At 41.4% G+C, this 25857-nt stretch overlaps 1 protein-coding gene across 1 annotated transcript in view; it reads right to left on the reverse strand.

The window, feature by feature from the left end:
• CDYL2 (chromodomain Y like 2) overlaps window positions 1–25857 on the reverse strand; it is a 166830-nt gene that overhangs the window by 45932 nt on the left and 95041 nt on the right. The window contains exon 2 of the mRNA XM_048223626.2: window positions 5783–6371. Within this exon, the coding sequence (XP_048079583.1) occupies window positions 5783–6371 (589 nt within the window). The remainder of the gene's footprint in view (window positions 1–5782; window positions 6372–25857) is intronic.

Consider the following 25857-nt stretch of genomic DNA (forward strand, 5'->3'; position numbering starts at 1 on the left):
AGTGGGTGTCTAAAGTGTGTCAGAAGAACAGCTGTGCTGGGGCAAATAGATACCTACATTAACAAGAGGCCACTGATGTGACTCACTCGTGGCTGGGAGCTGCTGACCGCGACACTCAGAGCCAGTTTCCCCGCAGCCTCTTCCGGAGGCTGTGCACCTCAAGGAGCAGTGGTGATTCTACAGGTCATGAACTGGGGTCATGTTCAGGGCACGGAGTGAGAAGTTTCTGGAGGTCACAATTTTGAGGAAGTATCCAGGACTTTTAGCACTATACCCTGAAGCAGAATCGACCTATGATTTCCCCCGCTCTTCCCCTCCTCGGCTGGTTTAGAAATCCAGGTTGCACTCACCTCATCAGAGGAGATGGAATGTCTCCTTTTTTTCTGCTCTCTGCAATCATTTGGGTAAGACAGGGATTACCTGCTCTAAAGCACGTCATAGACTCGCCTGTAAAACCATCTGGGCCTTGTGTGCCTTCTTCCTGCTATTTTTATGAGAGCTGCGTAATGATGGCGTTGATAATTTCTTTAATAGTTATGGATCTATTCAGGTTTTCTGGTCGTCCTTGAGTTCATTTCCTTAAGCCATATTTTTTTTTAGGGAACTGACCATCTTATCCAGGGTTTCAAACTGAATGACACAGAGTTAGTTACTGTATCTCAGGCTTAGAAGGATTCTATCCTTCCAGTAATAAGCAACAAGGGCAAGTCCAAGTGCCCCATCAGCAGTCTCAGTCCCCCACCCCCCCAAATCAGGGCATGTGTTTGTCCTGGATCAGGGTTTTAGGAACTGCCTTGTGCTGCTTGCAAGCTAGAGGGGCAGTGGTGTAGAGGCCCGGAGTCGAACTGCCTGGATTTCTCTCCTAGTTCTGACCTGGGCACATGTAACCTTAGTCTCCTCCTCTGTAAAATGGGTAGAACAGCCATAGCTAGTTCTCAGGACCGTACGAGGATCACAAAAAGTACTTTGTAAACCCCAAGGCCTCATCGTAGTAGGGAAATTCTCGTACTCTAAAACTCTGAACTTCATTTTTCATTTCACAAACTTTCAGCTTAGGATTCTCATGACTGCCAACTCAAGGTCCAGAGCAAAAGCCCTTCCTCTGTGTCCAGTACCACCAACTGATATTCACAACCACCATCTGTCATTTTCGTCCCAACCCTCTTGGTGCTCATTTGTCTGGAGCAGTAGATCTGCAAGTGGGGTCCCCGGACCAGCAGCAGCACCTGGGAACTTTCTAGAAATGCAGACTCTCAGGCTGTACTCCACATCTACTAAATCAGACGCTTGGCGGGTTGGCATAACAACCCTGTGTTGTGACACACCCTTCAGGGGATTCTGATGCCGGCTCCATGCGTGAGAGCCCTAAGTTCTTAAAAGCCACAGGGCACTACCTACGCTCCTGCTGAGTCCTGAGGTGCTTTCAAAGCATGCTTACTCCCCGATGATCAATGAAGGGCATGATAATCATGCAGGAAGAGGAGTGGGAAGAGATAAACAAACATTATAGAAGTGAAAGCTGAGATCATTTTAAAAGATCAATGGAGAGAAAAGGCAAATGTTGCCTGTTTGTGTGGGGTGACTCACTCAATGAGAGGAACCATTCTGAAAACACTGAATCAAGCAGCTTCTGAGCTGCAGTGCCCGCACGACAGGCAAGAGTCATCGGGACGCAAGGAAAAGGATTCTCAGAATTCCAAGAAAAGCGAACGTGGGGCACAGGCTCAGCATCAACACAGGAAGCTCACGGGCTTCACGGACATTCAGGGAACGCTGGGCACCTGTGGGTTGTGCTCGCGCTCGGGGCAGAACGCTGGCTCGAAGTTAGGGATGCCGCTTCCACAGGTTAGAGGCTCGTCTGCGTCTATAAAGTACTGATGCTCTGGCCCATTCAGACAAGGGTGTGCCAGCCACTTCTCCCGGACCAGGCCACGAGAGAAGCCAGCTAACTCAACAGCTTTTCCATACAGATGAATCTGGTCTATTTTAGAGAAAAAGACAGAGGGAGAGAGAAGAAAAAGAAACACAGAGAGAGAGGCCTGGTGGAAAAGTGCATCAGCAAGAAGAAGTGACGTCAGGGTTTAAACGTTTGGAGGACCAAATCACATTCCCACTTCCACAGTCTTTTTTTTTTTTTTTTTAAAGATTTTATTTATTTATTTGACAGAGATAGAGACAGCCAGCGAGAGAGGGAACACAAGCAGGGGGAGTGGGAGAGGAAGAAGCAGGCTCATAGCGGAGGAGCCTGATGTGGGGCTCGATCCCAGAACGCCGGGATCACGCCCTGAGCCGAAGGCAGACGCTTAACCGCTGTGCCACCCAGGCGCCCCCCACTTCCACAGTCTTAACATCTAAGGTACAACTCTGGCTCGACCAGCAAAGGGATCCATGAACCACTGCTGAGAAACCAAGTACTTCCTCTGCAACGACTGTATGGTTAAAATTCAGCATTTAAAATGCATAACCCACCCCCTGCCCCTGAGATCCGGATTCATTCGATTGGGGTGGAGCCCATTTTTAACAAGCTCCCCAAGGGATACTGAGGCAGATGGTTCCAGACCACAGAGCCATTTGTCATTACCAGAGGAGTCAGAATCAAGAGCAGTACTCAGTCGCTGCACACATTTCACAAACATTACTGGGGAAAATGCAGGCTGAAACCAAAACACCACCCGCCAGAGCCCCAATTTAGCATTTGTTCCCACAGCACAGATCAGGGAAGTCAGCAGTAAATGAGTAACGTGTTACATAAGTTGCTTTTCTGTATGCAGAACCTTAATTCACCAACGAGAAGTTAAAATCATATAAAAAGCAACAGCCCACCCCCAAAACAAATGCTGGGAAAGCGAAGCCAGGATCTCCCCAGCCCCTTCTGGCAGCCAAAGATAATCCGTCCTCTGCGCTGCAAACCCCACTGGCTCACCTTGTGCCACTAGGAACCGGATCCTTTGGTGGAGGTGGGGAAAGGTAGAGTTAGGGAAGTGGGGAGGAAGACGACAGTCAGGTTTCCACTTGGACATGGACTGTGGCTTCATCGAGGCTTTTCTCTGGTTGAAAACGTAAGTGGAGCCATGTTTTACTTGACTACACCTCTGACCCCTTGCTGGCAAGTTCTGGAACCACAAAACCCCTCTGTCTTGAGTCTTATCTAAGAACCCCGAACCACTTTATCTCTTTGGCAAAGATTCCCAGTCTTTTCCTTTCCCCAGTTATCCTAAGACCTAAGATAGTAAGCTAGTTCTAACTAGAATGTTAAAGGCTGACAGTGCTTGGAGAATTTATCAGCCCAGTGACCAACAGAGGATGTGAATGTGGGCATGGCAAAGCTATACCATGTATGTAATACACATGTTACCTCTTCCACTGAGCTGGCCTCAGGAACCTCTCCACACTGACCTGGAGCCATCCATGCTCACCTTACTGGATAGTAAACTGTAAGTTTCAGAGGGAGAAGTCCTTACCTATCTTTTTATTGCTCCAAGCACCTAGCATGGTGACTAACCCTTAGGAAGTGCTAAAAAAATAATAAAATAAGCACTGAATTGACTTAAATTGACATCTGATGTGAGCCTTAATTGCCACCCCCATTTTGCCACAGAGCACGTTTCAAAATGCATTAGAGTCACCTGGGGTGCTTGTTAAAACCCATCTTCTGGGCTCCACCCCAGACTTAGTAAGTCAGGCTCTATGGGACCGTCATTTTTGACAAGGTGCCAGGTAATCTTACACACATAAAATTTGAGAACCGCAGCCTTAACCTTAACCAGGGGAATCTCAAGGACACCAATACTATGGGATGTAATTAAGCCAAAGAGCCCTTTGAGAACGCCCAAAACAGAACAAAATAGAGGTAGGTAGCTTCCTCCTCTCTCTCCAGCTATATGCCCAAATAGAGAATATTCAATGTTGGGGGAAAATAAGGCCAATTAGAGACCGGAGACAAGAAAGGTCTAGAGAAGAAGCTTTCTGGAGTTAAGACGGGGATTTAACAAGGCCACCTTGGATCCCAGCAGGCTCATCCTCACCTCCCTCCCCGGTTGTGGGGTGCTGTGCCCCATCAGCAGATCATGAACTAGGGGGCACTGACGAGGCCCAGAGATGGAGAGCTGATGGCTAGGAGCTCTGCCCCACTTTGGAAAGTCATGTGGAATGAGAGATGCACCTCCATCTAGACTTCGCTACAAGTCTGGCTTCTCAGCTTCACCCTGCAGGCTGGTGGCTACCTCAGCTAACTGTCCCCCCTCGTGCTTCTCCTCCCACTCTTGGGGCAGCCACATTTTGAGCAGGGCAGAGGACTGCTACCAGCCAGGTTCTTGGCATCCACACTCAAGGAGCCTCAGAAGTTCCCCTCACCCGTCGTCCTCCCCGAGACAGGGAATTCCTCTCCCGCGGGCAGCTGTCAGGGGAACGTCAAACACGGATGTTTATGCCAGGCCTCATTTACACAAGCCCACTCCTCCCCGAGAGATGAATTTTTAAAACAAACAGCTTTTACATATGTTAGCAGGCAGAGTCATGTCAGCATCAGGGATCCCCAGACGGAAACGTGAGTCAATCTGGGGCAGACACTGCTAAATAAATCCTGTTTGGGTGAAATTCCTCTCTCTGGAATAAGAGGAACCTCAAAGCAGATCGCTCAGATTCCCCGGCAAGATTCCCCAAAGACGCCCCCGCTCTCTGCAGCGGGGCATGCCCTGAGCACTTTGCACTCAGATCACCATTGCTCTCCTGAGCATTTGCCTCCGTCACGCCCCCTCCTGGGAGCTCTGCCAGCCCGTCCCACCTGCGTCCCACACCCCTACTCCCACACACACTCTGGTTCCATCCAGGGCATCAGATGTCCCTTCTCTGTTGGGCACGGGTTGTCCGTGCTCATCCCAAGGCTTCGAGTTCTGGCAGCTAAAGACAAAAATGCCAGCACCTAGACACACAGGTAGCTGACAAATGAGGGAGTGCACGAAAGGTGTACAGATGGCTAATCTGGAAGCTCCGGGCCGCTAAGGCTTAGTCAAGGAGTAATTTCACTATCAAGGAAATGTCAGGTTTGGGAGCTTTAATTACCTGGGTCATTGCCTCCTCTTACCTTAACTTTGCCTGTGGGCACTTGGTAAAAGGGAGGAGTTCTGTAACTTTTGCTGGGTTGCTTCCAGGGTAGAAGAAGAAGATGCAAACCCCAAGAATTAGCAGAGGATGTGGTCAGGGCAGCATTCAAGACCTCTACAGACATGGGGCCAGAGCCCCCAGGCCAGCAACAGACAAGGCGTGAGAGGCTCCGGTTTAAGAATGGGTTTAGAGAATTTCAAGTCCAAACTGCGTCTGAGAAGAAGGGCAGACCCCCACCTTTCTGGGCTACACTGCAGGGGGCTCGATGAGACTTAAAGCATCCTCTTCCCTGGGACCTGCATGCCACCCCAGAGAGACCCTTGCCCTCTGGGGACATGAGTCACAGGTCCTGGCGGGTGAGGACTTGGAGCTGCCCTCACAACAGGGGCTCCAGAGTGGTTACCATGCCCCAGGCTGTATTCAAGGAGTCAGGAATTTTCAGCCCATTACAGGCCTTGGCTGGAGCATCAGTGGCTTGGCCTCCCCTCCGTGCACAGGTGTCTGTAACCAGTGTGAGAAAGACAGAAGGAGAATTACTACCTAGCTAAGAGTCAGGGTTGTTGGAGTGGGGCTAGGGGGGTCTTAGTAGCCCCCAAGGCTGCCTGAAAAGCCCCAAACCACCATGGCCAGAAACAAACACGGGGGCGGGGGGTGTTGGCAGGGAAGACAAGCCACGTACCGAGCCCGTTCTCCGCCAGTGCCGCATGGGTGACGCCACATTCGGCCAGCTCTTGCTCTCCTACATCATTCAAATCCAAGCCAGGCTGGTGGGACCCGTTTCCAAAGTGCCTCTCGTCCTTCTCAGAGCTGGCGTCCCCATTCTCCATCCCATTCTGAGCCTTTTTCAGCGGCATTATCTGCAAACCACTGGGGGTAGTCCTGTAAGACACCGTCTTGGTGGCCCTGTCGCCTCCCGCAGGGGGCTTGGCTGAATACCCTTTTTTTGGCTTGGACAGGGAAGGGTTGATTCGCTTCCGTTTATGGGAAGTCCCTTTGCTCTTTCCAGACTCTGAAGGTCTGTGGGAGAGTTTCTCAACCGACGGGCCTCGGCCGTCACGCAGGAGCTTGGAGGCGCTGGCCTGCTTCCCTGATTTGATCCTTTTGTCCTTGGACACGTGCAGCCCGTTGAATTCGTCAATAAACTCTTCACAGTGCAACAGATGGTGCTCCGGCTCCCACGTGTCCTCCGTGCTTCCGTAGCCTTTCCATCGGATAAGATACTCCCATTTCCCTTTCTTGTTCTTCCTCTTGTCTACAATCCTTTCAACCTGGGACACAAGATGAGAGAGTCAGAAAAGAGAGGGAAAAAAAAAAGGAGAGAGGAAAGAAATCAGTCCCAGGCAACAACAGCACAAAACCCTCACTCAGGACAGAAGCACCTGCCGGGCCCCGGGGCGAGCCGTTCAACACCAGAAGCCGACACTTCCAGGAGTGTTCGAGAAGGCTGGTTTATTTTAGGACACTACTAAATGGAACCAAAGGCACTCGGCTGTCTCCCATGACAACTGTGTGATGCCATGCCTGGCTGGTGGCATCTGCCTGTCCGAGGCTTACTCTTGCTTGAAATCACAGTGCAAGCTTTCACTAAAGGTCTCTATTCTTTTCATTGCACCAAAGTGAAATCAGACATTTAAAGACCAGTTTGGTGTGACTTTTTCACCCCTACTTATGGTAAGTAACATTTATGGAGCACTTACATGGTAGGCACTATGCTTAATGTATCCTTATTTATAATAATACGAACGCTTAGTCGCACTCACTGGCCAGGTACTAAATGCCAGGCATGGATGACCCCATTTCATTTCCCTCTGATGACAACTCAGTGCAATAGGTATTCTTTCTAACCCTAATCTACACTGAGGAAACGACACTTCAGGGAGATTAGGTCACTCGACCAAGTTCCAAGCTGGTAAGGGCAGAGCTGGGATTTGAACACTTTTACTCCCAATTTATTTTCTTAATCATGAGGCCATACCAATTCTCTCAACCACAAAAATCTTCCATACTGACCAAAACTGATTTGAATTGGCAAAGCCCAATATCCCTCCCTGCCCCCACCCACAGTAAGCTCCCCCAGCCTACAATGCAGGGCTAAGAGGTGAGATCTGAACCTCTATCTGTCTGGGTCTAAAGCCATGTGCTACTGTCTACATATCTTCAAGGCTATGAAAATCTGCCCTGTCTTCAAGTATTCTCATGGAAGAACACACTTAGAGAAACATCAGTCCTGATGCTAATAACCGGCCAATCGAGGGGAAGAAAACGTCAGGGTTCACCATTTATTATTCTTTCAACTTTGCCCTAGATGAAATTCTTTAAGTTTAAAAAACATGACAGAAAATTCCCAATGTTCTACCCCCCAAAAACTAAATTTCAATGAAAAAGTAAAGCAACTACATTCAAAAGTTCATTGCATTTCAATGTCAACATAATGGAATTCTGACCCAGTGAAATTAATGAGTGAGGAATATGCCCTTGAAACTCATGAAAAGAAAAACAAGATGAGAGGGGAGAAGTGAGTACAGGTAGAGTTGATCATTTTTCCAGATGCGTACCAAGTGCAGGGGCGTTCATTATATGACTGTTTAGGTGTACATGTCTGAATTTTTATGTTTAAAATTTTCCACAGTAAAAAGTAAAAAACGTTGAAAAGTGAGATTGTCTCCCAATGGTTGATGTACAACAGAGGCTATGCAAAATAATTAAATGATTTTCACTGCTTTGCACCTAATAAATATGCAAATGACTAGGCCATACTGCCTCTTCATAACACTGCTTCTTAGAGACAATTTAAATGGTTCCCTTAATTGATTTATCTACAAATTGGCCTATTTCTATTAAAATTCCTTTCTTTACAAAATGCTCTGTGAACATCTGTTTTCGATTTATTACATAATTTTCAGATGTATCACACAAACTCTAGAACAGTTTAAAAAAGTAAAACTATGCCAAACTAATCCAACTTCCCAATCTCTGGATCAAGGAATGGGGCTAGTTGAGTTTTCATTTATGATGATGCTCCAGAAAGTCAAGAGTGTTTCTGGAAGAGCCTGCAGCCTTGAACATTTGGAGGTCTTTGAAGGGGAAAATGCTCTGCAGGTTTACAGCAGTAAACCTGCAGAGGTAGGTGAACAGCACCCAGGCCCTGCCTGAAATAGCAGCATTCTCAAGAACACCAACCTAAGGGTATCAGAAGGAAGCCCAGATATTTCTTAGGAGCTAAGGGATTTGTGTTGGCATGCAGGTCTCCAGCTTCAGAAAGCATATGGAGAAACTTTTTCCCCAGGAGAAACTTCTTCCCCAGGATGAAGCAGAAAACCATGTTAGACAAACAACCAACACAAGGGATAGGTGGGCAGATGGATGAATGAATAGATGGGTGGATCATGGGGTGGATGGATGGATGGATGGATGGATGGATGGATGGAAAAATGGATGGTTGGTGGATGGATGGACAGACACATGGGTGGACAGTGGGATGGTGGGTGAATAGAAGGATGGATAAATGGACAGATGTCTGGACTCATGGGTCAAAGGGAGGGTAAAGAGGTGAGTTCAGAAATGGACGGGTGGATGGATAGATGGCACTCACCCATCAGAATGGGTGTATAAGGCTATGGAACAAGACTATCTGGTTTAAATCTCCTGGTAAGCCTTTTATTATGTGTTCTTGAGCAAGTTAAACCTCTTTAGGCCTCATATGACTCATCAAGCAAGGGGGAAATAACAGCACCTACCTCACAGGGTGGTTGTGGGGAATATACAAATAAGTAGTTTTTCATTCCTTAGTAAAGGTCACTTAATCTTGCATATCCTCCTGTGAATACAAACCATGGTGGTATCTAAAGACAGAATGTTTCTACACCCTGCAAAATATGACCTCCTAAGGATAATCAACTCCTCCCTGGGAAGGAGAGTCAACCAACTTACATAAGTCCCTCTAAGTATGAGAGATAGCTATGCAGGGAAGCTTTGCTCAAGAAGCCTGGGGAGTCAGCAAGTGCACAGTGTCCACACAGCTATTGAGGGCCACACTTCTGGTGGGGGACCTGGTTTCTTCCCTCCTAGTTACTGGAGGATTGAGTCACAGAGTCACAAATGGAAACAGAAAGGCTACTGCTGCACCTCTGGTTCCATCCACAAAGCCACTGGGTGGCTTGACAGCCATTTCTACTTAAATTAACCCAATACCAACAACAAATAGTATTTTTTTAAAGATCTTATTTATTTAGAGAGAGAGAGACAGAGAGTGTGTCTGTGTGCAGGTAAGCAGGGGGAAGGGCAGAGGGAGAAGGAGAGAATCTCAAGCAGACTCCACACTGAGCATGGAGCCCAAGGCAGGGCTCGATCTCACCACCCTGAGATCATGACCTGAGCCAAAACCAAGAGTTGAATGCCTAACCTACTGAGCCACCCAGTACCCCCAACAACAAATAGTATTAACAGGACCATCTCTAATAGCCTAATGTGTGGGAGGAAACCATTGGCTCTGCCACCTTCTGTCCACATGACCCTGGGCAAGTTGCCCAACTTCTCTGGGCCTCAGTCTCCCCATCCGTAAAATAGGTTCACAAAGCCTGCTTTTTTCAGATTCACAAAATGAACTTTTACTGAAAGACCAAAATGCTTACAAGGAGCTCAGAAGAAAGCTGGCTCCGCATTTCCCATCATACTTAGAATCTGCAATCTCCTGGGATCTAATTTCCTTCTTTACATCCCTGTATAGGTTTTCTGACCCTCGTTTCCTCTTCTTCTCAGGAGACTCTCAAACAAAACCAGAATTCTAATTTGTGCTGGTGATAACAAAAGCCCACGTAATTTAGGACATGATCTTGCTAAGACTGCAATATTCTCTGTTTGGGAAATCCTTTCTTCCCCTCGAGCTCCCCCAGACTCTTCCACTGTCCCCTAACATCTTACACCTGCTGAAAACACAGACCTGGTCATCCAGGCTCTGGCAGCACCACTCCTGCGCACCCTCCCACTTCACTGGCACAAGGCCTCCCGCACAACCTAAAGTCCAGTTCCTCCAAATGGAGACAGTCATCAATTCCCTCCCCTTGTAATTACTGACAAACACATGAATGATATCAAAAACTCGTGTGCTCACACACACCCACCAGCCCCTTTCTTTCAAAGATAAGCAATCTGAGACCTTGAACTGTTTCTCAGAGTTCAACCAAATCATTAATTAACATTTACTCCCTGTGATCCCAGGCAGCATGAGACACTCTCCTACTGCAGGCGGGGGCACGGAGCTTCCAACGCAATTATTACCACCACCGCAATGACGAGCGGATGGCTGTCTCATTAGGAACAGTAATGATGATAATCACCTTTATCGGTACATGCTGTTCCAGGAACTGTGCTGACACTCATGAAGTTTTAGATTTCACCTTCATACCCAGGCTGGCAGCTGGGCATGACTCTCACCATTGGACAGGTGAGAAAGCTGAGGCTCAGAGAAGGTGGATAACTTTCTCTGGATCACAGAGTCAGGAGGTGGTTGGCCAAGACGGGACCCCTTGCTCGTCAGAACCCTCAGCCCAAGTCCTCAGCCCCCGGGCCACACTTCACCAGTGGGAAGCCCTCAGGCTGGTGGGGACATAGCCCTTAAACGAGCCAGCATGAAGTAACATGTGGTGACAAATGAGAGTGAAGAGAATGTAAGAGAGGAAACAGTGACGGAGGGAACGGGGCTACTCCAGGTCGGACGGGCAGGAAAGGCTTCTGCGAGAAAGAACAAGTTAAGCTAACACCGAATGGGGCCTTCCAGAGGTGGAAAAAATTTGAACCGGGGAGAGGCCTTTCTGAGCAGAGAGAGGTCACTTCCCACCTTCCCCTTCAACCTTCAGCCTTCCACTAGCAAATCATACCACCGCCATCTCACATGCATCCAGCATTTATGAAGCGCCAGCTGCTGCTCTATGCTGCTCTACCCATAGATTAACTATATATTATATATATGAACTCATTTAATCTTCAAAATAACTCAGTGAGGCAGGTCATTTTATTCTCTCCCTTTTTTAAACAGAGGATAAAATGGAGGCACCCAGAGGTTAAGGCCCTTGGCCAACAATCAGTGGAGAGCTAAGACTTGGCCCAAAGCATCTTGGCTCCAGAACCCATGCTTTCAGTGAGTGCACTATACCCACCACCCACTCTTGTCCAATGGGCCCAACCTGGCTGAGGACCCAACCTGATGGCATATCTAAGCTTCAGACACTTGCCCTCAGCACTGCCAAGGTCACAGAAGACCTAAAGCACCTATACGTGGCTCAGGAGTAGCCTTTTGGGCCTGACTCCCCTGGCTTGCCATGGGGGCCTCCCTCCCCTCTGCTCCAATTCTCCATGGGTTCAAAAGGAAACAGACTAATCATCAATCATATTCTCATCCCAGCTTCCCACCAAAGAAAAACAGTGTATGAAATCATAGTAGCTCAGAAACTGGGGTTACCAAAGATTTTCCAGACTCTTGAAGGAATGCCTCCCACACCAGATGGCACTGGATTGATAAACTGTGTGTTACTAAGACATGATTCCCCTCTGAATGCCAAGAGCAAGAGCAAGAAAGAATAAAGGAAGAGGCCCATGCCTGCTGTGTGCCCATACATTCACCAGAGCAACCATCCCTAGACATCCCCAGATTCTAGACCTCAAGCCCCACACCCACAAGGACCTCTCTCTCTCTGTATCCTTTCAACATCCTGGGACAACTTCCTTGGGTGCAGAAAGGCACAGGTACCCCGTCATTACAACTCGGGGTATGAGGTCCTCGGCAAGGATAAAGATAGGACCAGTCCGGGAAGCAACTAGGTATGAGCTGTTTCAGGTTGGGAAGGCTGATTGTTTCAGGTTGAGAAGGCAGTATCAACAGGCAGCGTTTCCCACTCAGTCCAGCAAAACTGCACTGGAGCAAGAGCTACTGGAGCAAGAAATTAGGCTCAGAGCCATGTAATTTAAGCTAGCCTCCCGGTGAGAGTCTAAGGGGGGATCTCAGTAGCATCCAAGTGATGAGGGACCAAGAGGAATTCCCACACCCCTCTACCAGAGAGACCTCTCTTTGATCAAGAATACACAGGCAAAACCTGGCAACAACATCGTTGCAGACACATTCGTAAAGAACTTCTAAAATGTATCAGAACACAATCATCACTAAAGGTTCTCAGTAAAATCATAACTAGGAAAAGCACTACTGCACATTTTTACATAGCATCTGTGTCGTGTTTCCAAAGATGATAGAAAAATATGAACTCTGTTTTTAGAAGAGAGAAAAGGAAAGGTAAATGATGAAACCCATAGGTTGAGCAGGAGACTGAAATGAAAGACTCATTTACATAAGAAAGGATGTAAGGAAACCAAAAGAAAAACACAAGCAAAGAAATAAAATTCCCAAGGGAACCAGGAAAGGACAGAATCAACATGCAGAAAATCAAATCCGTGAGGGAGACAAGGTACTTGAAAAGCTTTCCAAGGACACAGCAATTCTTAAAGAAAACCTTAAGGAACATGAGAACCAGACATCCAGGAGGGTCAACAGAGATCCAACCAAGGTTAAGTCTGGTAGGGGAGAAGAAATCAAAATGGGACAAGAACACAAATAAGGCCTACCAGAAAAAAAATCTCTGTATCTTGAGTCTGTAGGTCAAGGAAAGATAATGACGGGGGAGCCAGAGGTGAGAATAAACTGACTTTATTTCTTTATTCTTATTCTTGCAAAACTTCTTTTTTAAAAAATATTTTATTTATTTATTTATTTATTTATTTATTTGCAAGACAGAGAGAGAGCACATGCAGGAGTGGGGGGGAGGGGCAGAGGGAGAAGGAGACTCCCCACTGAGCAGGGAGCCCAATGCAGGGCTGGATCCCAGGACCCTGAGATCATGACCTGATCTGAAGGCAGACACCTAACCAAATGAGTCACCCAGGTGCCACACAAAACTTCTTAATTTCAAAAAAATTAAACTCCTCACTCTCACACCCAACTCTCCCCTATCCAAAATGGTAGGGGAAAAAATCAGGCAGACTTCAGAGAACATTAAAATACCAGAATAAAAATTGAAAAAAACAAATATTGTAAACTTAAGAATTCTAAAACCAGGGAAGTGGGCCTTCAGATGAAAAGGAAGGAGGAAGACATCTCATGTGTTAAGGAACAAAATATATATAACTACCCATTCAAAAAAATGACCTCTAGGATCTTGCAGTTCCAGAAAATAAGAAAGTATTTAAAAATTAAATAAATAAGCTCTGAATGATGGGAGAATGCCAAAAAGAACCAACTGAAAGAGCTCCTAGTGGCCAAAGCTAGAACAATTTGAATAAGAAAATAAACAGCAATAGTACTACATTTATAACCCAAAGACTAAAATAAATATCCATGAGTTCATCTGATATAAATAAATGAATTACTTATCAGAAGTTGTCTGCAGGCCAAATCTGGCCCAAGGCCTGTTTTAAAAATAAAGATTTATCGGAACATACCCATGCCCATTCATTTATGTATGATCTATGGGTGTTCCAAACCACAAAAGTGTAACAGAGACTGCATGACCCGTAAGGTCTAAAATGTTTGCTATCTGGCTTATTACAGAAAAAGTTTGCTGACTCTGTAATAAATAAACAAATGGGGGGACAAAAGACCAATATCCCTTATGGAAGAATTCCAAATAATAAATGTAAAAAGAACAAGGCAAACAGAAAAATCACTACTGGAATACCACAGAAATAATTGCTGTAGTCAAGATCCACAGACAGATGATAAAATTAGTGGGTAAAACTTTAAAGAGAAATCAGATATTTGCATAGCATCAAAGTATCCCCCCAACATGCTTATTAACTACCATGGTAGTTTTAACAGATGCCCATCAACTGATACCCCTCCTTTAGGGGGTGGAGCTTAATTCCTCTCCCCTTGAGTGACAGGACTCAATAACTTATTTCTAATGAGCAGAGTATGTGAAGGGAGAAACAGTAACTGTACAGTGGAGAGACCTGGCAAACACCAGTGCTCAAGGCGATAACCACAATAAATCATGTCGATGCCATGCATACTCTGACACACTTCACTTGGGTGCTTCCTCTATGGTATAACTCCTCAACCCATGACCTCTTGGGGAAACATCAGACAAACTCAGACAGAGAAACAATCAACAAAACACCCGACCGATATTTCTGAAAAGTGTCGAGATCATGTAATGCAAGGAAAGATGGGGATACTGTCTGGGACTCGAGGGGCACTGAGAAAGTAATGACCAGATGCAGAGTGGTATCCTGGATCGGATCCTGGAAAGGATATTCATGAAATACTGGTGGAATCCTGATGAAGTCCACAGTTTAGTTCATGATGCAGGACCAATGTTAATTTCTTAGTTTTCATAAATGTACACGGTATAAAATGTAAATAACTGAAAACTGGTAAAGGGGTGTATGGGAACTCTGCGTCCTATCTCCGTAATTCTTCTAAAAATCTATAATTATTTCAAATGAGGTTTTTTTTAGATTTTATTTATTTGAGGGGGGGGGGCAAGCGAGGGCACAAGCCAGGAGGAGAGGCAGAGAGAGAGGAGAAAGCAGAGTCCCTGATGAGCAGGGGGCCTGATGCGGGGCTCAATCCCCAGGACCCTGAGATCATGACCTGAGCTGAAAGCAGATGCTTAACTGACTGAGCCACCCAGGCGCCCCTCCAAATGTTTTTTTAAAAGTACAAGTGTAGCATTTAGTATACACAAGTGTATACTAAAACTTAAAAAAAAAAAAAGCATCTAAATATTAACAACAATCATAAAACCTAACAATTTTAAGCACTCATCATATACTTATTTGCTTAGTGATAGAAATTAAAAGAATAAGCAAAGATGGGGGCACCTGGGTGGCTCAGTCATGCCCTGAGCAGCTGGAGATCTCTTCGGCTTCTCTCTCTCCCTCCCCATTTGCCCCTCCCCCAAATCGCGCATGCTCTCTCTCTTCTAAAATGAATAGATGAGGGCGCCTGGGTGGCTCAGTCAGTTAAGCAGATGCCTGCAGCTCAGGTCATGATCCCAGGGTCCTGGGATCAAGCCCCACATCAGGCTCCTTGCTCAGCAGGGAGCCTACTTCTCCCCTGCCTGCCGCTCCCCTTGCTTGTGCTCTCTCTCTGTCAAATAAATAAAATCTTTTTAAAAATAATAAATAAAATAAATGGATGAATATTAAAAAACAAAAAGAATAAGCAAAGATACATCAGGCAATACCAAATTTTGTACAGAGTATCAAAGTAAAATTGGGGAGCAAAATGCATTATATAGAAAAGAAAGATTTTCTTCATTAAAAATACTCACTAAGTATATAATATGCATGAACTTTCCTGCAGCAAATAACAGATCAAAAAAATTACTAAAGAATTCAACAGAAATTGATAGAAGCAATTTGAACTGAAGACTTAAACTCAATACTTTCAGATATGGAGAGATAAAGCAAATGGAAAATAGGGATATAAGAAATCTGAATAATATAAATGTGATGGTCATTCTAGTAAATATTGCAGGTATTTGTATAAACAGAAACTTTTAACTCCATAATTTGTAAAGAAAATAAAATCCATAAAATATAAAGAAAACCACTTTGGGAACACTTACAAAAATTGATTATGTACTAAAATATCAGAGAAAAACTAATAAATGCTAAAAATAAAATACTGTATAGACTACATTCTCTAAATACAATGCTATAATACTAGATGAGAGCATCATTTAAAAATAAATCCCAACCACTTTTATAAATGAAAAAAAAAACCCTCAGGACCATCAGATAAAGATCTAAGAAAATTTATGATTTTAAGATTAATCATTAAGAAATCATCTTAATCATTATAAAATTAATGATTTTTTGAGAAGTAAAAACTAAGTACACACATATTGTCAACATAATTGGGATGTGGAAGGAAGAAGGAAGAGAGGAAGGGAAGGAGAGAGGGAGGACGGAAAGAGTTCAATATTGACTCTGACTAATCAGTAAAAGTAAAAATTACTCTTGGGAAGTAAGAGAAAAGAATAAATATCAAAGTAGAAATTAATAAACTAGAAAACACACAAAAGCTGAACCTACTGGCATTCAAAAATGAAAATAAAAAGCAAAATGGCAGAGAAGGCAGCTCCAAAAACCTGTCCCTCCACAGAAACACTGAAAAACTCAAACAAAAAAGTCGGAATCAACTCTTTAAGAATTCTGGAGAACAAAGATTATAGCAACCACACAAACACTGAATCAAGAAAAACACAGCTTAAAAATAGTAGGAAAGCTCTGCATCATTTTTCTTTGCCCCTGACCCTTCCACTCCCCAGCTCATCAACAGTCTTGAATATGGCAGCCCACATTCCCAGTGGAGGACCATGGTCCTTGGTTCTGGAAAGAGCAAAGCAGACCTTATCCTAAAAGAAAGGTGTTTGTCCCAACTGGCCTATGGGCCACCTGAAAGACAGACACAAGCCCTTGTTTTTGTTTTGTTATTCCTGAAACTTACTTGGGTTGGAAAAATGGCTATGGGGAGTCATTCTTTCAAAACAATGTAAGGCAAATGAACAATCTGCTACCAACTGGGGCAAAAGAGTGTCGTTGAGAAAAACAATAGATTCACAGAAAGCCTGAGAGGAAAAGCTAGAGAGTTTCTTCAGAAAATTAAAGCATTCAAAAATGCCCGAGTATACTGGAAATTTAGAAAGCTAAGCACTTGCCCAGGGCAGAACTCATGCTTGGAAAGGACTTGAGACAGCCCTACACTTTTCACTTCTGGCTGATTTCTAGACTTAGTGCAAGGACAAGTGACAACTAAGGTAGTTGTAAATGGCCTGGCTAAACAGTGAAGGAATGTCCCAACAGAGTCAATCTAGGAGAATCAGTCTTTCTCTCCTTCATTCTTTATCTTTCTCTCTTTCTTTCCCTTTTGTTCTTTTCTTTCTTTCTCTCTCTCTCTTCTTTGTTTCTATTTTTATTTCTCCTGGAATACAAGGAAATCTGTCACAACTAGCTTAACACAAGCTAAAGGAACAGAAACTTCAGAAACCACACACGACTAAGAATACAGATTTTACAAAAAGAGCTCAGAGAAGTCTCTAAACAAACAGCAACAACCCACAAGAAGAAACAAAAACAAACCCTGAGAAGGGGAAGGAAACTGATTTTCAGAATTAGCATATACATTCTAACTGCCCAGTTTCCAACAAAAAGCTATGAAACATTAAAATAAACAGGAAAGGGGCACCTGGGTGGCTCAGTCAGTTAAATGTCTGCCTTCAGCTCAGGTCATGATCCCAGGGTCCTGAGATAAACCCCTGCACTGGGCTTATCAGCAGGAAGTTTGCTTCTCCCTCTCGCTCTTCCCCTCCCCCCCTTGTGTGCGCTCTCTCTCTCTCTCTGCTCTCTCAAATAAAAAAAAAATGTTTTATAAAACTAAAAATAAACATGAAATAAGACCCATTAACAGAAGAAATTAACAGACTATCCCTGAGGAAGGACAGACATCAGACTTGGTAGACGAAGGCTTCAAATCAACTGTCTTAAATACACTCAGGGAAGGACAGGAAACCATGGACAATGAGGTGAAGCCAGGGTAACAACGTCTCAACAAATAGAAAACATCAATAGAGATTTTAAAAATCATAAAAAAGGAACCAAACAGAAATTTGAGTGCTGAAAAGTACAATAACTTAAATGAAAATTTCACCAGAGAGTTTCAGTAGAAGATTTATGCAGGCAGAAGGAAGAATCAGCAAACTTGAAGACAGCTTAATTGGAATTATCCAGTCTGAGCAGAAAGAAAAAAAAAATGAAAAAAAAAAACCCCACAACCCAAGAGATCTGTAAGACTCCATCAAGGGTAACAACATACACACAATGGGTGTTCTAGAAAGAGAGGAGGAAAAGAAAGGGGCAAAAAGAATATTTGAAGAAACAAGAGCCAAAAATTTCCAAATTTTAAGAAATATGTAAGTCTGTACATTCAAGAAGCTCAACAAATTCCAAGTAGGATAATCTCAAAGAGATCCATCTACAAGAGACATATTATAATCAGATAGTTCAAAGACAAATCCAAATAATCTTAAAAGCAGCAAGAGAGAAAGACCTCACGTACAAGAGATCCTCAATAAGATTAACAGTCAATTTGTCATCAGGAACGATGGAGGCCACGAGGCAGTAAAATCACATTTAAATGCTGAAAGAAAAAACTGTCAACCATGAATTTTATATCTGACAAAACTACCCTCCAACAATGAAAGAAAAATTATGATATTCCCAGATAAACAAAAACTAAGGTAATAATATCATTAGTAGACTTCCCCTAAAAGATATGCTAACGGGAGTCCTTTAGGCTAAAATTAAAAGATAAAAGATATTAAACTGAAGCCATATGAAGAAATACCAAACTCCAGAAAAGATAACCAACAAGTAAATCTGAAAGCTAGAATTACTGTATTTTTCATTTGCAACTTTTAATTTCCTATATGACTTAAGATAAATGCATTAAGCAATAAGTATATATGCATGTTAATGGGTATACTATATAAAGATACAATTAGTGATAATAAAAACAGTGGGAAGGAGCTGTATATAAGCAGAGTTTTTCTATGACATTGAAGCTAAGGATGAAATTTAGGATGTTAATGGTAAACCACTAAGAAATATACCACTAAGAAAATATCTTAAAAATGTTCTGTATAGGAAATGACAAGGGAATCAAAATGGTATATTATGACAACTGATCCCTGAAACAAGGGAATAAAATAGATAAATTACTGATTAATCCCACTTAAGAAGAAATAGAGCAAATACAAATAAAATGAATCAGAAATGAAATGACAATATCACAGATGTAAATTAAATGCATGCAATACCATGTATTCTAACATCCTGAAAAGTCTGGAATACTGAATGAAATGCATATTATAAAATAATATACGCATTAGCAAAAATGACTCAAAAGAAGCTGAAATTAGAAAGAAACAGATACAGTTACTAAAATTAAATATCTGAACAGCATGATAACTACAGGAAAAAATGAGTAGTTACTAAACAATTTCCTAAGAAAAAGTTCTAACTTAAATTAGTCTACTCAAGAATCTTTCAGATATTTAAGATATAGGTAGTTCCAACAGTACAGATATTATTTTAGTGCATTGAGAAAAAAATGGAAAGCTTCCAAAGCCACTGAACAAATTTAGCGTTGCCTTCGTGAAAAATCTTTAAAAAGACAGCATAACAATAAAAATCTATATAACAATTCCACTGATCAATAAAATATAAATGTCTTAAATGGAACTAGAAAACAGAAAGAAATAATATATTTAAAGAATAAAATACCTTGAAGTTACAGGTGGTTAAATAATAAAAGTCTAAGATAAGTTTCATATTAATTGGTAAAAGAAGGAAAAATGGCATGCTCTTAACAAATGCATTAACTCAATTACCCAAATTTTAAATTCATTCCAGGCCATCTCCCCCTGAAAAAAAAGGGACTAAAAATTTTTTATGACAAAGAAAAGCTCTATTAAATTAGCAGTTTGCGTCAATGTTAACAGTAAAATCTAATAGGTACTCCCACTGAAGTCAAGATCAAAACAAAGATAGATACAATGATTTCATTATTAAGCTATTTTGGGTGGAAAGAACAGCACAAGAAACTATTAAATAGGAAAAGGAGACATGAATATAGGAAAAAAGGGTCAAAATTATCATTATTTGTAGACAATATGATTACACATCTTCTATGTCTAGAAAATGTGAGATAGTAGAAAAAAATTGACTTGACCAGAACTTAAAAAGTTTAGCAAATAGTTAAGTATAAAATAAATATGACTAATTCACTATCAACTTTGTTCCAGAATGAAACTACGCATTCTCTTCAAATATGCACTAATTACTCACAAAAACAAGTATATATCATACTGCAAGGAAAATCTCAATACACTAGGAAAACAGAACAGAAATCACACAGTTCATAATTTCTAATTTGTTCTAATAAAATTCTGAATCAACAACAAAAAATATGACAGAAGAAAAATCTATGGACTAGCTTCTAGTTCCTACTCAAAATGTGAGTTGGAAAAAAGCACTGCTCCCACTTCAGAACAACAACAAAGATCCAGACAACCCTATGTTCCTGACTTGTCTAGAACTCATCAGAGAGCAGATACTGAGAAAAAAACAACTAGTTCAAAATCTCAGATGCTTGCAGAGACAGACTGAAGACGATACCTCAAGTAGGTGTTCCTGGACACCAGCTCTAATGGAGAAGGTGAAAAATGCAAGATCAGATGGGAAAATTCAGTTTAAAGAAACTATAAAAAATAATCAAATAAAAATGCAAGAAATGAAGATCATAATAAAAGAGATGAGGATTGCAGTTGAGAGAGTGACTGGTAGACTCAACGCAGCTAAGGGAAAAATATCAGAAAATTTTAAGGTAGATCAATAGAAATTAGCCAAATTGAAACACAAATTTAGAAAGTAGGGAGAATAAAGGGTATATAAGATCGGTAGAACGAAACCAAATACCCTAACATACATACCATTGGAATCCCAGGGGGAGAAGAAAGGGAGAATGGGCAGAAGAAACATTTGAAATACGAATAGCCAAAAATGTTCAAAATTAATGATAGTACCAAACCACTAATCCAGAGTTCAGAAAACTGGGTGTTATACGCAACTAATGAATCATCGATCTTTACATCAGAAACCGGGGATGTACTGTATGGTGACTAACATAATATAATAAAAAAAACATTAAAAAAAAAGAAAGAAACACAGAGCAGGATAAATGCTCTCCCCACAAAAGAACACAATATAATACAATATACCAAGTCATATGATATTGAAACTGCAGAAAACGAATTGCAGGGAGAAAATCTTGCCATCAGAGAAAAAGGACACATTTCATAGCAAGAAACAAAAACAAGAATTACATCAGACTTATCAAAAACCATGCATGACAGAACAGAGAGAAATAGTATCTTCAAAGTGATAAAAAAGATTGCCAATCAACAAGTTGGTATCCAGAAAAAATATCTTTCATAAGTGAAAAAGAAAGATTTCTCAGACAGAAACTAAGGGACTTCATCACCAGCACACCTAATCTAGATAGAAGGTTGAAGGAAGTTCTTCAGGTGAAGAAATATGACACCAGACAGAAACTTGGATCTACACAAAGAAATAACACCGAGAGTGAGATAAATGAAGGTAAAAATAAAAATTTTTCATTACCTTGAATTGCTCTAAAGTTAAATGAGTGCCTTAAGTAAAACAAGCAGCAATGTACTGTGTGTTCTTGGCAAATGTTAAAGTAACGTGCTAGATGACAATAAGACAGAAAAGGAAGAGAAATGGGAATATACTATCACAATATTGTCAAACTACATGTGAAGCAGCATAAGTTACATGTAGGTAAAATGGGTAAAGATATATCATGTAAGCTTTAAGGCAACTACTTTAAAAAAATAAATAGGAGGTATAAATAATTGTGAAGATTAAAAAGCATCATGAGACATGCTAAGCTTTGAAAAAAAATTTTAACTCACAATAGTGCAGAAAAAAAATGAAACAAAGAACCAATGGGGCAAATAAAAAACAGCTGGCAAGATGCAAAATTGTAATACAATTACATAAATTACATTCATGTAAATGGTATAAACATCAAATTAAAAGACTCATGTGGTCAAATTGGATGAAAAAGCAAGACTCCACTATATGTTGTTTTAAGTAATCTACTTTCAATATAAAGACATAGCCATAATGAAAAGAAAGCTTGAATAGTTATATTAATATCAGACAAAGTAGAGTTCAAAACAAAGAATAGTACTAAAGAAAAACAGGAGCATAACATAACAATAAGAATCAGTTCTGTAAGAATATATAACAATCCAAAATGTTTATGTGCTTAACTAAGTCACAAATACATCAAACGAAAACTGCAAGAACTGGAGGGAGAATTAGACAAAATACGCAATTATGGTTGGAGACTTCAACATTACTCTCAGTAATGAACTGAACAAGAAAATATAAAATCAGTAAGGATACAAAATACCTTAAAAACACAATGAGCCAATTCGACCTAATGGACATTTTAAAAATACCTTACACAGAAAGAGCAGAGTACATGTTCCTTGCAAGGGCACATGGAACACTTAACCACACTCGGGGCCATAAAACAAACCATGAAAAGTTCAAGAGAATAGAAATCATCAAAACTGTGTTCTCTGACCGTAACAAAATTACACTACATATTAACACAAATATATCTGAAAATCTCACCCTTAATATTTGGAAATTAAAACACACATTTCTAAATTAACCCATGGGTCAAAGAAGTCTCTAGGAAAATTTAAAAATATTTTAAACTAAATGATAGTGAAATGAATGCATCATATCAATGTTTGCAGGAGGCAGGTAAAACAGTGTTCAGAGGGAAATTTATAGCATTCTATGCTTACCTAAGAAAAGAAAGAAGGTCTAAGCCTCCACCTTAACAAAAAAAAAAAAAAAACTACAAGAAAGAGCAAATTAAACTCAAAGCTAGCAGAAAGACGAAAATAATAAAGATAGGAAGAAATTATAAACTTTTTATGGTTATAAATTATAGAGAATATCAATGAAATCAAAAGCTGGTCCTTTGAAAGCATTATAAAACTGTTAAACTTCTAGCCACACTTAGAACAAATTTTAAAAAAATGAAAATACAAATTACCCATAATGGGAATGAAAAAGTGAAGGGACACCCACAGAGACCCACAGATATACATGTAGGTCTATGATCCATGGTTCCCATGGGGCTGGGGAGAGAGAGATGAATAGATAGAGCACAGAGGATGTTTAGGGCAGTGAAACTACTCTGTATTGTAATGACGGACCCATGTCATTATACATCTGTCCAAACCCATAGCACATACAATGCCAAGAGCGGCCCTAATGTAAACTACAGACTCTGAGTGATAGTGGGCCCATCAATTTAAAAAAAAAAAAAAAGACAAATGTTAAAGTAACGTGCTAGATGACAATAAGACAGAAGAGGAAGGGAAATGGGAATATACTATCACAATATTGTCAAACCACGTGTGAAGCAGCATAAGTTACATGTAGGTAAAATGGGTAAAGATAGGGCAGTGAAACTACAGATCAATGAAATATTGACATTCGTAACAAAGGATTGATGTCTAGACTATTAAAAAAAGACACCTTTTATTTTTTAAATTTTTTTATTATTATGTTCAGTTAGCCAACATATTAGTCATTAGTTTTTGATTCATAAGTTGCATATAACACCCAGTGCTCATCACAACAAAAAACACCTTTTAAAGATTTTATTTATTTATTTATTTATTTATTTATTTATTTATTTATTAGACAGAGATAGAGACAGCCAGTGAGAGAGGGAACACAAGCAGGGGGAGTGGGAGAGGAAGAAGCAGGCTCATAGCGGAGGAGCCTGACGTGGGGCTCGATCCCATAACGCCAGGATCACGCCCTGAGCCGAAGGCAGACGCTTAACCGCTGTGCCACCCAGGCGCCCCAAACACCTTTTACATTAATAAAAAAAATGAAAAACCAAAAAAAATGGGGAAAAAATTAAAAATTCAAAGAATTAAAAACCGACACAACTTATTCAAAGGCAGGGTCAATCTCATCCCTAATCAGGAAGAGTGAAAACAAAACAATGAGAAAGGCAGAAATAAGGTTGATAATATATGATGGGAAGAGTATGGGGGAAAGGACAGCCACAGGTGCCCTTGGTCAGAGTATAAACTGGTACCCCCTTTAGGAAGGGTAATTTAATAAATAGCTACAAAAAAATTTTAAATGCACATTTAACAGACATCTTAAAATTTTTTAAATGCCCCCCCCACCACACACACAGTATATTGTCAAGTCACACTAGTTCAGGCCAAGGGACCCTGAGCAGAAGAAATGTGGGTCCTCTCTGAACAGAAACATTTCACTTCCTACTCTCTCTCTTCCATGCTAATAACCAAGGAAGCCATGAGTTGATTTTGGTTGCAGATAAGGGATAGTTCAGCCTCCAAGATAGGCATGGGCAGAGCTGAACGCCCCATCAACCTTCCCTGCGTGTACAGCAGGAATGAGCAATAAACCTTTGTTGTATTAAGTCACTGGTAATAAAAACCTGCACAAATCTTGACCCAGCAACCTGCATTTTGGGTATCCAATTCTGGGAAAAGAAAGAGATGTGAACTATAGGTAACCATCTCTCAAAGGAGAATGGTTAAAGAAATTAAAATAGAGCTATATGCTTTGACCTAATAGTAGGATCCCACCTATGTCAAAATATGCATATGCAAATGATAAAGGTCTAGAATAATCCACCGTTAATTATCTGTAACTACTGCCTATTTATTAACAAGGGCTGGCTCTCAGGCAGGGGGATAGGATGGGGAAGAGGCACTAAGAGGATCTTTCATTTTTATTCAATATTCTTCTGTATTTAACTTTTCTCAATTGCAAGCTATTTATAAAGCATGGGTGCCATATTTAAATCAATAAAAATATTTTTTAAAATGAATCCATTTCCCATACAACTTAAATGACCAGTGAGAAGACATGAGGGGAGGCATGAACACATTCCAAAAAAAGCAACCGAAAAGATTAAAATAGCGAAGCCTAACTTGAACAAGAAATATTGAAAGACTAGAAGAAGAAAAGCCACAAAATCCGGCAGAAGTATTTTAAAAGGCTCAAATGAATGGAGCGGTACGTACGACGTGTTTGGATGGAAAATCTTCATGTATTAAAGGTGTCAGATTGCAACAAGCTGATCGATAAATGTAATGCAGTTACAATCAAAATCCCAATGGGTCCCATTTTCAGAACTGCACAAAATGATTCTCAAGTACCTCTGGGAGAATTAAAGAAAAATAGTTGAGAAGGTTTGAAAAAGAAGGATAATGAGGAGGCACTGCCACGCAATAAAACACAACATAAAGCTGTGATCATTGTCAGTGTCGTATTGGGGCAGGGGGACGAGAATCAGCTGAACGAGAGAGAAAGCCCTGAGTAAATGGAATTATCTTTAAAAAAAAGTAGCATCAAAAATCAGTGACAAATGGAAGAATTCTTGAGTAAGTGGCATTGGAACAATTAAGGATGGGGTGGAAAACCCATCTTCACAATAGAGGGATCAGAGTATGTAGTTTGTTTAAAAATTAAATCCAGGTGGCTTCAAGAGTCAGCAAGTTGAAACGCACACAAACACACCACCCAACACAAAACCATGAAATCCAAAGGGGGGGTAGAAAAACAGGTAAATGGCCATCTGATTTTTAGTTGAAAGATAACCTACATCACTCAGGGGGGGAAAATGTATATAAACAGAAACACAATCAAATGGCGCACAGTAAAATGGAAAAAATCAAGACAAATGTCAGACAAAACTTCATTAATCACTGCACGAGGATCTCTGGAATATCATTAAGAGAAAAACATACATGTGCAAAGGACAGGAAGAAATTATTCACAGACAGAATACACAAATGGCTATTAAATATGTAAAAACATTTTATCTCATAAGAGAACAAAGAAATATAAACAAAAACAAGAATGAGGTTCTGGTGTTTAAGCCATCAAATGAACAATGATTTCTCTGAAAATCAATAATGGGTAATGCTGAGAAGGTGAGCTGGGCGCTCCTGAAAGCACCGCTGTGAAGTGGACAACTTTCAGAAGGGAATTTTACCGTATGTAGTAAGAGCCTTAAACAGTCCCTATGCTTTGACC

Source organism: Ursus arctos, unplaced genomic scaffold (genome assembly GCF_023065955.2).
Source record: "Ursus arctos isolate Adak ecotype North America unplaced genomic scaffold, UrsArc2.0 scaffold_19, whole genome shotgun sequence".
NCBI classification, from domain to species: domain Eukaryota; kingdom Metazoa; phylum Chordata; class Mammalia; order Carnivora; family Ursidae; genus Ursus; species Ursus arctos.